The sequence below is a fragment of the Thermobia domestica genome, chromosome 7, assembly GCF_964235325.1.
Source record: "Thermobia domestica chromosome 7, izTheDome1.hap1.1, whole genome shotgun sequence".
NCBI lineage: Eukaryota > Metazoa > Arthropoda > Insecta > Zygentoma > Lepismatidae > Thermobia > Thermobia domestica.
In genome coordinates this window covers 161,121,080-161,136,766 of record NC_137460.1, presented here as the reverse complement: position 1 = coordinate 161,136,766, position 15,687 = coordinate 161,121,080, and the positions used below count along the sequence as shown (strand labels likewise).

Genomic DNA, 15,687 nt, shown 5'->3' with positions numbered 1-15,687 from the left:
GGGTTCGATTCCCGGTGGAAGCTTATGTGGTTCAGATTCAACGTTAATCATTAGGTCCACGTTTCCTCGCTGCTGAACGGAATGTTAAACTCAAAAAAAATCAAATCAAAATATTCCTTACTATTAGAAAGAAGAAAAGAAATTTAAGGAACTGTCGATTTTTGAGCATTTAAAGAATAACTTGTAAAGGATTTTTTATTTTATTTATTTATTTATTTATTTATTTATTGCGAAATGTTATCTCAATTAGTTCCAAAGCGGCTGACTAACATATCGAGCCCTTATTAGAAGAAATGAAAGTATGCATTAATTGTGGCGCTCCAATAGGTTAATTTTTGGACCATTTTTCGTGGCAATTAAAACACAATTCTTGTAGCTTTCTTAATTCCACGGGAAGAGAACCAATATGTACTCACGGAACGGCAAATATTTTATGGCATCATTTTTATTCTATGAATCAATAATACAGTACAACCCCTCAAATCCGAACTAATTGGGGCTGAAGCCTGTTCGGATTTCGGGTGGTTCGGATTACCCGGGAAATAATATTACGTACTAATTTCGTTACTGAATTGGCGGTAAAACAACGACTGAGATTAGACAGGGTGGCCCAGTGGTCAAAAGGGCAGTGACCTTGACTGGCGGGTGTACACTCATGTCCAAAATGATTGTCGCATATCTATAACTGTCTTCTTGTAAGAATATCATTAGGTAATGATTTTGAATAAGCATTAAGTCTAAAAATGTTAAAACCTTTTAAAAAAACTAAATTTGTGTGATTAAATCTATTTTTTTTTTTTCATTTTCCAGCTGTAGTTATTTTTTTTTTCTCCTGAAAACATGTTTGGATTTGCCGGATTTTCGGATTTCCGGGGTTCGGATTTGAGGGGTTGTACTGTACATACAAAACTTTATATTTCCAAATGAAACTATATACATTAATGCGTGCCCCCCTAATCGCCGCCCATGATTGCATCACATTGTGCAGTAAAAGGAAGATAGATGGTGAAAACCTCTAAGAGAATATAAATAATACAGAAAATTAGTCTATAACTCTCGGATTTATATTTCGATGCAACAGTGGCTTCATTAGAAAACGAACGCTTATTAGAATCACACAGTTAGACTTACAAGATTTTGTTGTCTGTCCGTCCGTCCGTTATTCAACACGATAATTAAACGAAAATAAATTTTTGAATGTTTTTTATACTAAATAGCTACAGAGATTATCTTGGCCGAGTTCGTTAATGAAGTCAATCCGTTAAGTAACGGTGGTCACCCATATCTCGTTTAAAATCTGTAACATTCCCTAGCGTTTATGCAACTTGCATAATAGCAAAGAAATGTTGGGTTGCATATAATAAAAGAAAATAGAATCACGTGGTCCTGTCCACTGTCTTTACCAGTGTTTATTAATACCATTAGACTTATGAAATGAAATGAAATCTCTGAGTTTAACGTCCAACGATTAGGCCTGTTAGGCAGAGAGACGTTGATTAAAGCAAGTGAATGATGATGGAAGAATTGATGGTATGAAAAAGTGGGAGGTAACGGGAGTGCCCCGAGAAAACCCACAAGCATCATGATGTCCACCACAAACTAAGTTAGCCGTGGATCGAACCAGGAGACGTACAAACTATATTATGCAAAATATGAAGTCTTATGTCCGTCTCTATGTCGACAAGTATCAGAGCAAATACTGTAAGAGCTATCGAGAATTGTTTTTATTGAAATCGATTCTTAAGAATATTCCATCTCACTCATTAACCTTCTATTTAAATCTGAAGTATAACAACCATTACCAATCTCAATGTTGATCACCTTAGAACAAAAACAGGTAGCAGATAGCGACCAGTGGTATTTTGAAATCGATCCAACGTCTCAAGAAAAGATAATTTTCACCTGCATCTTTTTACCAAAACATTAAAATTTCAAAAATTTTACAAACATCAGTTTCCTTATATATCTCGATAAAGCAAAATCAGTAAGAGCGAGCGACAAGTGGTTTCTTGGAATCCATTCAGCTTCCCAACAATAGGTTCCATCTATTCGTTAATCCTCTATTCAAACCAGAAGTGGTAGAAATTAATTTCCAATTTTAACGTTGATCGCAATAAAGCAAAAGCAGCAAGAAGTAATGAGAAGTTTTTCTTTATATGAATTCAATACCGCAGGAATATGTTACATCTCCGACTTTATTTCTCTAGTGTAATCGGAAGTTATACAGATTGTCTATTATCACTTCTGGTTTGAATATTAATCTTCATGTAGTAAGAGAGCAAGAAGTAGCCTTCTGACACGGCTTTAGCGTCAGAAGTTCCATCTATGACCTTATCCCTGTATTACAACTGAAAGTTTAGATAAATACGTCTGGTTTCAGTAACGAGTTCATATACTTTGGAAGTCTACCATAGTTTGACAATGTGAAATGAACTTGTTATTATTGTTGTGATTAATGATATAGATACATAGTCTACACCGCAAGCACTTGTATTTTATAGGTTTTAGGTAATATTCTTCATATCAAATTGCGTTACAAATACTATAAACATAGTCATTTCACAGAAATGCATATGCTTATTACCTAATGCATTACCTATTTTTGCATATAACAATAATAGCCTTATGCATAGTACAGCGTTATACAACTTTTTTTTTTTTAATCTTTTGGCAAAATGTGTAATTTAGAATCCTATGGCATACTTATAAAAAATGAACGGATTCTTGCATAGCATTTTCACTAAAACAAGTACAATTCAGTACCATAAAAATCACTAAGGCAGTGTAATAAATTTATTTTAGAAAATTAAAAAAAAAAAAAAAGTAATGGAAATCATCATCATTAATTAGTTTCGATGTCCTAACTTACTCGCGGCACACATTTGAAAATAGCTGTCATAGTATTTAGAATGATGAAATCATTTCGAGAGTTGCTCCCACCCCCTTTATCGCTCACAATATGATAAATGCAGAAATCGAGGATCTCATATTCTCATAATTCCTCAATACTGTAAAACAAGTCATTCCATTAAACAACTTGCTGGCCAGCTAAACCTGTTCTTACTTCTCACAGGAATGTAGAACTGCTAAACAGAAAAAAAATACATTAATATCTTTACAAAACTTGTTAATAATATGTTAATGTATTTTTCGGTTTGAAACAAAAAGAAAATTACAATACACGATTATTATTCTTGAAAAAAAGGAAATGGGAAGTTTTCACAACAATTCTCACAAAAACAAAAGGTTCAAAATTAAATTCAGAAAAAGGAAATTTGAATAAAATATTGGTATCATTATTGCATATACTGCATATTGCTGCACACAATAAAAATAATTGCTCCTTTTGGAAGCACTGATTATCTAACATCAACTTCATCGAATAGTGCTCACTTATAGTTATTAAACCTGCTTTTACCTTATCTCGTCTTCGTGACCAAGATTCACGACTCTCAGTTGAAAAATGAAGAAACAATCATATACAGAAAATTTGGTAACAAGACTTTTATCAACCTAATCCATATTTATTTCTGTAATTATCCTGGAGCCTTTCGTTAAAGTTTAATTTATGTTCTCCGATTCCATATCACATAACTGAAAAGTATAGTAGTCCTACGGATGACTGTAGTAGTAGTATACAAGTCGACGTAGGGAGGAAGTTATTATATCTGTACCTCATTAGTAACTAAAATAACTTGGGTGTTTTTCCCTTATTCTAACTCATCCCACAGGTTTGGGTTAGTTATAATATTAACCTTTTGAAGACGGGCTTTTAGTGAATAGGCTGACTTCTATGAAGTCTATTCTGCTCTGTACCTAATTGGGCTAGGCTTATTGTTTATACCTCGTTCTTTCAGAACTGCCAAGGCTTTCAAATAGCATTTCACTTCAGGACTATTGACTAACTGGAATGGGGAATTTTCGCGGAATTCCACTTTTTCGATTCCAGATATAGTTTTGCCCAATTTCACTCACTAGTAGATCCATGATTCAGTAATCGTGTTATCCAGCGCCACCCATAGTTTCCAGCGAAACCACGCTTATTGGTTTGTGACGTAAGACGCGAAGGTGGGAGAAGGGGCTTCATGTGAGTGCAATTATTTGTATTTATAACCCGGGATCCAAACTCCAACTTCCGTCTATAATTGGAACCTACTTATGGTTCGTTCATAGTTGTCCTCAAAACTACGCATGATTATATATTTTCCATAAATATCAACACATGCAACTATGAAGAAAGAAAGCGAGGATGTTAGGAAAATTAGGGAATCCCCCTAAATTTCCTTATTTGGGAAATTTTGGACACCCATAGTTCGCTAACGCCAGCCGCCACCTTAAAGCTCATTACCTATAGAAATACTGTCCCATATACATTATAATAAATCATTATACTTGAGATAATACATAAGGAGTGAAAAACGTTTTGACAATCCTCCATATTTATTTCCAATTACGATTTGTGAATTTAAAGTTGGTGTATTTACAGTTTTCATTATTATCTGAGTGATTACTGACTTTTTCTTTGCAGGATAAATCTTATGTAACCCATGTGCCTGTATTTCCAGATCAGCAGTTAAAGAAGCACGCATTACAATAGAATGTGTGAAATTGTCTAAGTAGAAACAGTCATGTGCAGTGTCTGTGACTCCAATAAATACCATAAAAAATAGGAGATCCATCATTTGCAACATAATAGAAATAAAATGAAATCTTTCAGTTTTACGCCCCACGGTTATGCCGGAATGAAATGGTGGAATGAAGAAAGTGTGAAGAAAGGGGAGAATCTCGAGAATTTCCATGTGCTGATGCCGAGCTAATTTTCTTCTAAGAATTCTGAACACCAACAAATTAGTTAAGATATTAAAATATCTACAAACACCTTAGTTATGGAGGTGCCAGTTCAAATGAGCTCATTCTGTCCTTAGGCAAGGAACGAATCACTTCTACAAAAATGAATTTTAAATGTTCTAACTATACCATTGACTAACAATCCTATCAAAAAGGTTGTTGCATTCAGCGCATTTTCATGATCTGCCCATCTTCTCTAAGTGCACTTTCTATCAAAATGGATTACAAAGTAATCACTCGAATCTGAACCAGTGAGCGATAACAGAGGGAAAATTCCATATGATACATGATGCAAAACACTTCTCTTCGAGCATTCGGTAGAATGGTTCTTATAAGCGCGAATACTTATATCGTAATACTGGCCTTGCATCACAGGATGACATGTACGCTAGGCATTCGAAAAATCTAGATACGAATAGAAACTAGAATGCTATAGGTTAATTTCCCTATTACAGTCATAAATCCGCATTGAGAACTTACAGTTATTCACGTGTCCAGTTAGAATTGCCTGTGGACTCATGTTTACAATAGTAGATGATCCTCTTTTTATCACATCTCAATAGATAGATCTGTTCCGTCCAGTCACTTCAAGCTCCCTGTGGTCTCCTTCAAGATAGTGTTCATACAGCTTCCAATTGTTCGTCTTCGTCTCCATAATATCTGAGGGACCCAACATATGAACTAACATATGAACTCGAAACATTTCTTTACAAATTGTAAATTTTGGAAAAACTATGTGATTTACCGCAGCAAGGGATCATTTTACTATTTTTCTATTTACCTTCGCCATTTCTCTTTGAGTGGGTGGGATCTTACATTGCATAAATTACCCAAGGAAAACTTTTTTTTTTTTTAATGTACATCAGGAGCTCGCCTGGGGCTCTTTACGATACCCATTATTGGAGATCCCAGCAGCAACAACGGTACCCGATTTGATGTGATCCAACACTGTGTTGATCCCTTTCTCTTTTAAACACCTGTTTACTTATTTAGCTTTAACTTAAAAGGAAACAAATGTAACCCTCCCAAAAAGTTGCAATTTTATAAACCATATGACCATCACTTACACTAGAGCCATATACCCAGCGACTCAACAACAGCACTTCCGAAATATTCGTAGTGACCTCTCTGCTATCTGCACACGTGTTGCTATCTAGTGATCAAATTTGCTTCCATAAACATAAAAGACCTTGTGTGTAATAGTCGTTTTTATTACTGAACCTATTCACCATTTTGAGAATATTACATCGTTAGATTTTGTGATTTGTAATCTAACAGAGCTATTAACATAAATTAATCGATGAATAAGTAGCAGGCGAAGCAAATATCCACCAGTACACGTTCTTTTGTAATTAATTTCCGAACCTAAGGTTAGTTTGTATGTAGTTTTCTTCTACTTAGAGAATCTAATTCTTTATATGTTAGAGTCAATCCACTTGAAATTATTTAATTTCAGATTAAAAGGTTTCTGACAAAATTTATTATTTTTAAATTTTTGCGCACAAAGTTGTACTATATTAAGAGAGGAGAAAGCAAGCATTCATTATTTTATAAACGTTGAATTTTCTTTTCAGCGACAATTTCGTATAGACAATGGAACCAATTTTGCAATTTCAAAGGTTTGCAAAAAACGCTGTAGCTCCATTATTCTTTTAAGATATTGATTTCAAACAAAAAACACTTGAAAGAGATTTAAATGTGGAACGTTTAAAGTCTAGCACATATTTAAGACTACTCTACTACAAATACCTTTAAAAAAAATTGTTGAAATTTAAAGTTTGAAAAACGGAAATTGTCATTTTTGAAATTGAAAATTTTAGTATAAAATAATTCACCGTTATTTTTTTCCTAGATTCAAAACTATTTTAAAACTGTTTCTTCGAGGTATACTAATACTACTTCCTTTGAAAGTTAGAAACCTGATAATATCATAATCTTTTTTGTCACAAGTCTTCAAACATTGAGTTTTCGAAAATCGGCTATGTTCAACCTAAAATATCTCGAAAACGATATAATTAAGAATTCTCAAATTTTCACAAAGCAATCATTAGTTTCGTAGTAATAAATAGAATGTGGTCACTGAGCCTTGACGAGTTTTTGAGACTAGTTTCTTTCTATGTGGCCAAATCATAATAAATAATGACTATAGAAGTACAATAAGAAGTGTGTTGTAAATCAAAATATTACATTATTAACACTATCCTAGTATATTTTGTTTTATCTATGTAGTTTGCACTTCAGCAAAAATACGAATGACTGTTAATCCTTCCTTTTTTTATTTTCTTCAAATGTCATTACTGGAAAAATTTCATTAATTTTTGTGCATAGTTTTTCGCCGTTGTTGAGCCTTTGACCTGTAACAGTTGTGAACTCTAATGGTGAGAGTTTCCTTAGAACTTTACTATTTGACACTCATATTTTGTCAGCTTTGGAGATTTAGAAAGAAGTTACAAGGCTATGTGAATGTAAAAGTCAGTAAAAAGATGGTTTCCTCACTCGTGTCTTTAATTTCCTTATTCACCTGTTTTTATCTTAAATTCGCTATGGTATTTTGTATTTTCAATGACAGTTTCTTTTGAAATTTCTGTAGTACTGCAATCAGTAAACTCTTTTGAATGAAAGTATACGTAATATCTTATTTTTGTTTGAGTTAAAAGTACAGATCTACGAAATGACCTTGTTTGTGTAATTTGTTCACAAGAGTTAAATCTCTGTAATGCCATGCTGTTTGAAGGTATTTCGTCTGATGGTATATAATGAAATGGATGGAGTTGTGGTCAGCGGAAAATACCTTAGCTTCAATATAAAGGAAGCCGGTTGGGAACCGTTTGTCCACACTGACTTTAAAGATGTTTCTTGTTTGTATTCTTTTGTATTTTGCTTAAATAATAAGCAAAATAGAGCCTTCTACTAATAAAGGGGTTTCGACTACTTTGTGAATTGCATAAGCTAAAAAAAAAAAGTGCATAAGAAAACAAGGTTTACTTTTAAATAATAATTTTCTTTGAAACATGATAAACAATTAGTCGTAGTAAAATATTACTACAATAAAACGACATGCACAATTGAATTAAGCTGTGTTTTAATACCTAACACACAATTTAGCTGTAGTAATATCCAAATATCGCCACAAAAAAGAAAAGAAAAATTACGAAGAAGAATGAAATGCAACTCAAGCCTCAGTGACCAAATTCCAACCACTTATTACTATGCAAATAATGATTGTTTTGTGAAATTTTTAGATTTTTCAAATTTGTTCCTTTTAAGATATTTCAAGTTAAACATTGCCGATTTTCGAAAAATCGCAATGTTTGAATATTCATAACAATAAAGGATGAGACTCTCAGGTATCAAAATTCTATACGAAGTAGTGTACCACGAAAGCTATATCTGAAGAAGATAATGGTGAGTCTTATTTTTTTCTTTAAAATGTTTTTCAAAAATGACTTTTTTTTTTTTTTTTTTTTACTTTCAACAAGTTTTTAAAAATATTTGTAATGTAATAGGATTAAATGCGCACATGACATAAAATGGTGTACATTTAATTTTCTTTCAAATGTATTTTTCCTGAAATCAATACCTTCAAAACTGACTAGAGCGTTTTCCGAAAACTTTTGTAAACTGCAAAATTGAGCTACGCGCCTATACGAAATGGCCCCTTAAAAGGAATTTCAATATCTAAAAAATGAATGAATGTTTTTTTAACTCTCTGAATAAAGTACAACTTTGTGCACAAAAATTAAAAAAAAAAAAATTCTCAATAACCATCATTGGGTGACTACATGTGGATTTACCTAAAACTTATTCATATTACTCCGTTAATCTCAGAGTTATTGTAAGAAAGCACTCGTACAATGAATATATTCTTTTTCAAATAATTTCCTTTTTCTGAAGAGAAATATACAGATGTTCGATCATGTATTGAGACGGTATGTTGTAATAGGATTAAAGTTTTTTAGTTCACTGCGACTATGAACTATATTGTATCCCCATAATTTCATTGCTTTAGAACAATCTTTTTGGATATTATTCATTTGCTCGAAAGACAGATTCTTTTTCCACTTAAAGACAGTTTCTTTTGTGTTCCTCGTGGTGGAATATCGCGTTCCGTTGTCCAGTAACGTGTGAGTTTCGATAAATTTTAATGTGCTATTGGACAAGTCCAAGTGCATAAACTGGAAAAGTTTAGCCACTTCTTCATGGATATCGAGGCATAAGTCTTCATATCGGAGAACCCTGAAAAAGAAAGAGAAACAAGAATTTACGATATATATATATATAATTTAAATCCGATTTAAACTTCTCGCTGAGCAAAAAATACGTTTATTGTAAAAATATTAACGTGGTAACAGTTTCGCCAACCATCCAGTTGGCTTCATCAGACACTCTCAGTCTGATGAAGCCAAGTGGATAGTTAGCGAAACAGTCACAAGTTAATTTTTACAACAAACATTGTTTTACTCAGCGAGTAGTTTAAATTGGATTTAAGTCTACTAAACCAAAGCTTGTACAATGAAAAATAGTACAATCGATCTAAAATTTTACACGGGATATTTCTTTCAACCTCCGGAAACCAAGTGAGATGACGGAATGGAAATACGACAAATTGTTTATTGGAAAGCACCCATCCACACACCGGTAGACAGACTCTGTAGCTTAATCGTTGTGGATTAGTGAGCGCGAAAGCACCGATTGCAGTTCAAATGTGTGCTACGTAATGTTATTTGATTTCTTCAGATGAAAAGGCATAATACAGATCAAAATTCAAGTCGCATAAGTAAGGGTGGAAATCTGTAGCTGCAGACAACTTGATGAATGGGTGAATCATATATTTTGTTTAAAACGTAGATTTTGATATCTGAACTGCCTTAGCTTAGAATTTCAAAGAACTCAGCAACCTCCTCAGGAATCGAATTGGAAAACTTGACAGGCACTTCGATTGCACTTAGTATGTTTTTCATTCACGCTGCTCCACAATGATTGAACGACAATGTCTGTCTTTTGTGCGGGGAAGGGGGGGGGGTTCGATTGTCTTATTCTCGTTTCACGTGGTTCTCCTCTAATGGCTTAACGGAAATTGAAGAAAAATTCTCGTATATAATAAAAAGCTCTGATAGAACAAGGTAAACTTTGCATAAAAACCCGTGCAGTGACTTGTATTTTACAATAAGCAGTTAGTCTCGTCTAATATAGCCTTGATACTGAAAAGAGACGTTAAATGCCACTCAATCAAAAATCATCAACAATATTCCAGTAGTTTTGTTATTTTTTTTCGGGAAACCTTAATAACACTTAGAAACAATGGTACTTCTCGTTCAACAAAAGATAAAATCGAATGTTAATAATTTATTGAGAATATATATATATATATATATATATATATATATATATATATATATATATATATATATACAGGGTGCACCACTTCTAATGTCCAACCGTGATAACTGAGAAACCAAAAGGGGACATCTTTGCACGTATTAAATAGAAACGTCCAACAGTGTTACCAAGCCAATATAAAGTTATATTTTCTCAAATGGCACTACATCAGATTTACATATTTCAAATCAACATGTAAACAAATACTTAAAATATTACATTTATTATGCAGTGTTGCAAACGAAGGATGTTATAGTATCACAAACGTCCAAAGTTTGGAAACCTCTATCACACATACAGCACAACGGATATGGACAGGTTAGTGCACCGGTATAGGATAAAGCACCTTAGCTTTGGATACCATGGTCATGGTTTGACTTGTTTCGAATAAATAGGAACGAAGTTACCAGGGCTTGAAAATATGATTTTTTTTTTTTGAAAGGCTTTATTTCGGAAAAATGCTTACACAAGTATAATATCTAGTTACTTGTATAGTTTGCGATGGATATACAAATTATTTTGCCGTTTACAGCACTTTGATATCTCAAACTGTTTCGGAGATATGATAAACATTGATAAAGTTCGCAACACTGCTGAAAATGGTGTATTTTTGGAAAATATTTAAAATGATTGTTGTTTTCCTTTTTTTAATAGCATAATAGCAATAGCTTTTACTAGCAGTCATTACAACAAGTTCTCGCATTGCATGATTTAAGCAATGCTGCAAACTTCAGCAATGTTTTTCATATCTCCGAAACAGTTTGAGATATCGAAGTGCTGTAAACGCCAAAATAATTTGTACGTTCATTGTAAATCGTACGAATAACTAGATCCTACTTATCTAAACACTTTTTTGATATAAAGCCTTTTAAAAAAATCAACTTTCAAGCCCTAGTAACTTCGTTCCTATTCATTCTAAACAAGTCAAACTATGATCATGGTATTAAACGTTAATGTACTTTCGATGTGCATCTCCGTTGTGCTGCATGTGCGTTAGAGGCTTCCAAACTTTGGATGTTTGTGATACTATAACATCCTTAGTTTGCAACATTGAATAACAAAAGTTATTTTAAGTATTTGTTTAACATGTTGATTTGAAATATGTAATAATCTGACGCAATACCATTGAGAAAATATAATTTTATATTGAGTTGGCAACACTATTTGTTGGGTGTTTCTGTTTAATACGTGCAAAGATGTCCCCCTTCTTGTAGTTGCTTCGTACAAAGTTTTGCTTTTCTCGTTCTTTAGGTGTCTCAGTTATCACGGTTAGACATTATAAATGGTAAACCCTATCGAAAATTAGTACACCCATTTGTACCCAAACTATAGATTTATAAACTTTTTACCAATAAAATTTCCTATGAAGAGTGTTTTGCTATATAGCTATTTATGAAAACTTTTGCTTACTTTGGCATAAAGAACCGCCTCCTGAAGTTTAGCAAAGCATCTCATATTTTCTGAACATAATCATGCTTTATTTAGACTTCGTTATAAAAATACTACTACTAATAATAATCTTACTTGAATCTGTGTGGATAATGTGTTTGCAGAAAAGTTGCTGCATCATAATCTTCCACAAGTTCATTACAAAGTTGCGATGCATCAAGACAGCTCCCTTTGCACCACTTCAACTCAGATCTTGACAACAATACAGCTCTAGGATCTCGAACCAAATATACAAGTCGTGCATCCAATCTGTAAGCATTCAATTCGTCAATTTAATAGTTATACAAGAATATTACTTCTTTACACTTAATACAAACGTGTATGTTTTTAATTTGATATAGATATGAAAGCAAATATTACCTAAATAATAAAAAAATACTCTAGTAAATAAGGGTTCAAAATTGATCATTACTACCACTATTCTTCCTCCTCCTACTCCTATTACCATGGGCGGCGATTAGGGGGGCAGTTGCCCCCCACTTTTTTTAAATAACCCATTAATGTGTATAGTTTCATTTGGAAATATAAAGTATTTTTGTATGTATTAATGGTTCATAGAATAAAAATTGTGCCATAAAATATTTGCCGTCCCGTGAGTACGTATTGGTTGTCTTCCCGTTCAGTTAAGAAAGCTACAGGAATTGCGTTTTAATTGTCACAAAAAATGGCCCAAAAATTAACCTATTGGAGTGCCACAATTTGAGTATACTTTCATTCTTCTTACAATTGCTTGTAGTATTTACTGTCTTTCTAAGAGTAATAACATACATTTAATAACATGCGTGGAATTAAAAATATAAGTTGTTCATTAATCCCCGGTTTCAATATAACTTGCAAAACAAGCCTCATTTTCCATTACTATTCGATTAATATTATCCTTTCTGTTTATTTGTTTTGCAAATGTGTTATTAAATAGGCCCCTAATCTGATGGCACAATTTTCCAGACAGAATTTTAAGATGTTCTTGAGCAAGGAATCAGATCTCTTCTTACACCTTTGTTGTTTAAGAGTACAAAGGACTAGTATCTACTTGCGTTGCTCTTGCCAATTTACTTAATAAAATATGAAACACGATATACGGCATTTTAACTGGAAAAGACAGTATCCTAATAGTTATACAACTTTTCGACAAACAAAATGTTAGAAGCAACCAGGAAAACTAACATTGATATACAAATATTGAGATCATGTCTTGCCCCCGACTTTTAACGTCCAACCGCCGCCACTACCTATTACTAGTACTTCATTATTATTATTATTATTATTATTATTATTATTATTATTATTATTATTATTATTATTATTATTATTATTATTATTATTATTATTATTATATTGTTCTACCAACAAACTTTTTCATATTTTTAGAAAAGAGTTGCGATTCTTACAGACAATTAAGAGCTGAATTCAAATGTATGTTTCGTTTTCTTCATCAGGAATAGTTTAAGAATAATCAGATTTTAATTTATTTCAACGTTTTCATACAATTTTAGACATTCTCTTCGTATATTTATATACGTATATACTGACTGAAATTCAGGAAAAAGTCTTCACATTTAGAGAGTAATAGAAGGTGATGTTTGACAGTGTTGACAAATGTATTCAATTATCAATTTTTCTAAAGGAATATTTACAAAAAGTACACAAAATTTGAACAGAATTTGTCTAATTTCGCCCTTTCGCACTGAGTGTCCTTCCTGTCTCGTATTATAGTCCAGCAACAACTGCTAACCGTTTCTCCGTTGTAGTTATGACTTCATGAAATCTTTCCCAGTGATCTTCCGATACATTAATGCAACTTTCTGTAAAGACGTCCAGATATGAATTCTGAAATGTACTTTCAAGGACATGTTGCGTCGTAAATCTTTGTTAGTTTTGATCACTTAACTCACAAATTTCTTCAAATTGGTATCTCTTCTACTTTCAGGAAGTTTTATGTTACTTTACTTTTTACAACACAAATCCGGGTTGGCTCTAAGTATTTTGACACCTTAGGCGAGAAATATTAGGGTACCTCCTGTTTCCCTTCACATTTTCACACCCATTATCACACTCTTACCAATTGTTTAAGCATGAAATAAAACTTACCCTTTTGATCCGAATATAAGCTAATGCCATTTTGATTTCGATCAAGTACACGTTTAAGCTTTGCTACCGTATATGCTAGTGTTTTATTGCTTTTATATGGCTTGTTGGCATAATTATTCACTCTACTAATGTTAAAACAAATTCCGCAAAGCAAAATAATTTTAAAAAATTATAGTTGGCTTCCTACTTCGCCTATATGGACGCGAAAATTGAATCGAATGAAACAACACCATGGATGTTCTCATGTGTACGTCAACCTTACACCGTGTTTATCACAATCACTTGCCTTGTCTAATATTAAAATATTTCAAACTTTTTTTTTTTTTTTTTTTTGAGAGGAATGTCTTATAAGTTTCTTTGAATCGTTTTACTATAAAGGCTCGCAATTTCGTATATAAGGGCTAATTGTATCAGAAAATGCCATTCATTTGCATGAATTCAACACGTCGGAAGTGGAAGGGGGTATTTCTTTTGAATCAATGGATGTATGAGCACGAAACTTGGTGCATGTATCCTTCTGGATCACCATAAGAACATTGCATTTACACGCAAAAATTTGGAAATTTTAATCCAAATGAACGAAACAATTTTACTATTATTATATGCTCTTCAACCATTGGATATAAAGTTATGAAACATGGAAAATGGAGACTTCTTCAAAGACAGAATAAAAACAACTTATTCATTTGAGCGAATTAGGGAAATTACATTCCAAAGCCATTGAATTTTCTGAACGGTTGGGCAAAAATCACTAAACTTGATATGGGACCTCTTTATGAACATGCATGAATTTTTAAAATTCTACCACGAATGGGCGGAGAAATTAGAGAAATTCAAGTAGGTTTCACCTCTGGTGTGTGAGTCCCTAGTTCAGTCCCAGCTTGTGTCGTCAAGTAGATTTTGTGGTGAACAAGCAACGTGGCGTGTGTTTCCTGAAGATCCTCCCGTTTCCTCTCAATTGATGGTGTTATTTGGAAAGCCAAGGATACAGATATGTGTAAATGGTTCAAGTGTTCGCTTAGATAGTTATAAACTGCGTTATATAGTTAAAAATGTCGTTACATGTATTAATGAATTTTAAAGAATGACACTTGTCATTTATGACATTGAATTGTTTTTCTTTTTTCATATTGCTTGTATATGTCGATACCGTAAATATTATAAATAAATGTCGTTATTAATAACATAATTGATCAAAAAATAAAATTAAACAGTCTACTTAATCTAGTTTAGAAGAAAACATAAATCGACAAGCATTAAATATTCTCTCCTCAACATCTGATGCGCGGAAGGGTAATAGTTTTCACATTTTGCTCCTTGCGCAGAAGGCAATAAATTGAGAACAAAAAAGTTTGAAATCGCACTGACAGTTTTAAGTTAGGTCGTAAGTGTTAGGAAATTGCATTATACGTACCTTTCATCGCTGAGAACATGTTTGGCATATTTTAAAGGTAAACGAGTTAATTTCATGCTTTGATAAGGATACAATTCACATGATCTACGTAGAAACTCGGCATCATCACATAAGAAAAATCTGCGAAGGCAGAACCTATATATACGCCTATTATACTGTAGCCAACGTTTCACACTGAGAAATTTTAAGTATTTATCTGAAATAAACATGAAAAGGAAAACAATTGAATAGACTATGTATGAAAATTGGCATACCTGGGTAATAACACTAACAGTACCTTCGAATTAAGTACTAGGTCATGGTTGTCAAATGAATGTATTCAGTTCGAAACGAGCTTCCTGTCAAATGTAAAATTTTCGGACATTAAGAAAAGCTACTTATACAGGGTGTTTGAAAAAGAACTCCCTAGTTTTAGGTATAAATTTAATTGGGAAATGAATGAAAAACTTACATCAATGAGTACACATCATGAAAGAGAATTCCTTCAAGTTTTGTTTAATGTTGGTAGA

The 15,687-nt window shown here is 32.8% G+C and overlaps 1 protein-coding gene across 2 annotated transcripts in view; it reads right to left on the bottom strand.

Annotated features, from left to right (window-relative positions):
• Positions 1-1,761: 1,761 nt before the first annotated feature.
• The window catches only part of LOC145690536 (carbohydrate sulfotransferase 6-like), a 134,761-nt gene continuing 120,835 nt past the window's right edge, over positions 1,762-15,687 (bottom strand). For both annotated transcript variants that reach the window (XM_081765505.1, XM_081765506.1), the window contains exons 5-7: positions 15,179-15,374; positions 11,752-11,925; positions 1,762-9,084 (exon numbers count right to left, since the gene is read on the bottom strand). In XM_081765505.1, coding sequence (XP_081621631.1) covers positions 8,763-9,084; positions 11,752-11,925; positions 15,179-15,374 — 692 coding nt within the window. In that variant the 3' untranslated portion in view covers positions 1,762-8,762. The remainder of the gene's footprint in view (positions 9,085-11,751; positions 11,926-15,178; positions 15,375-15,687) is intronic.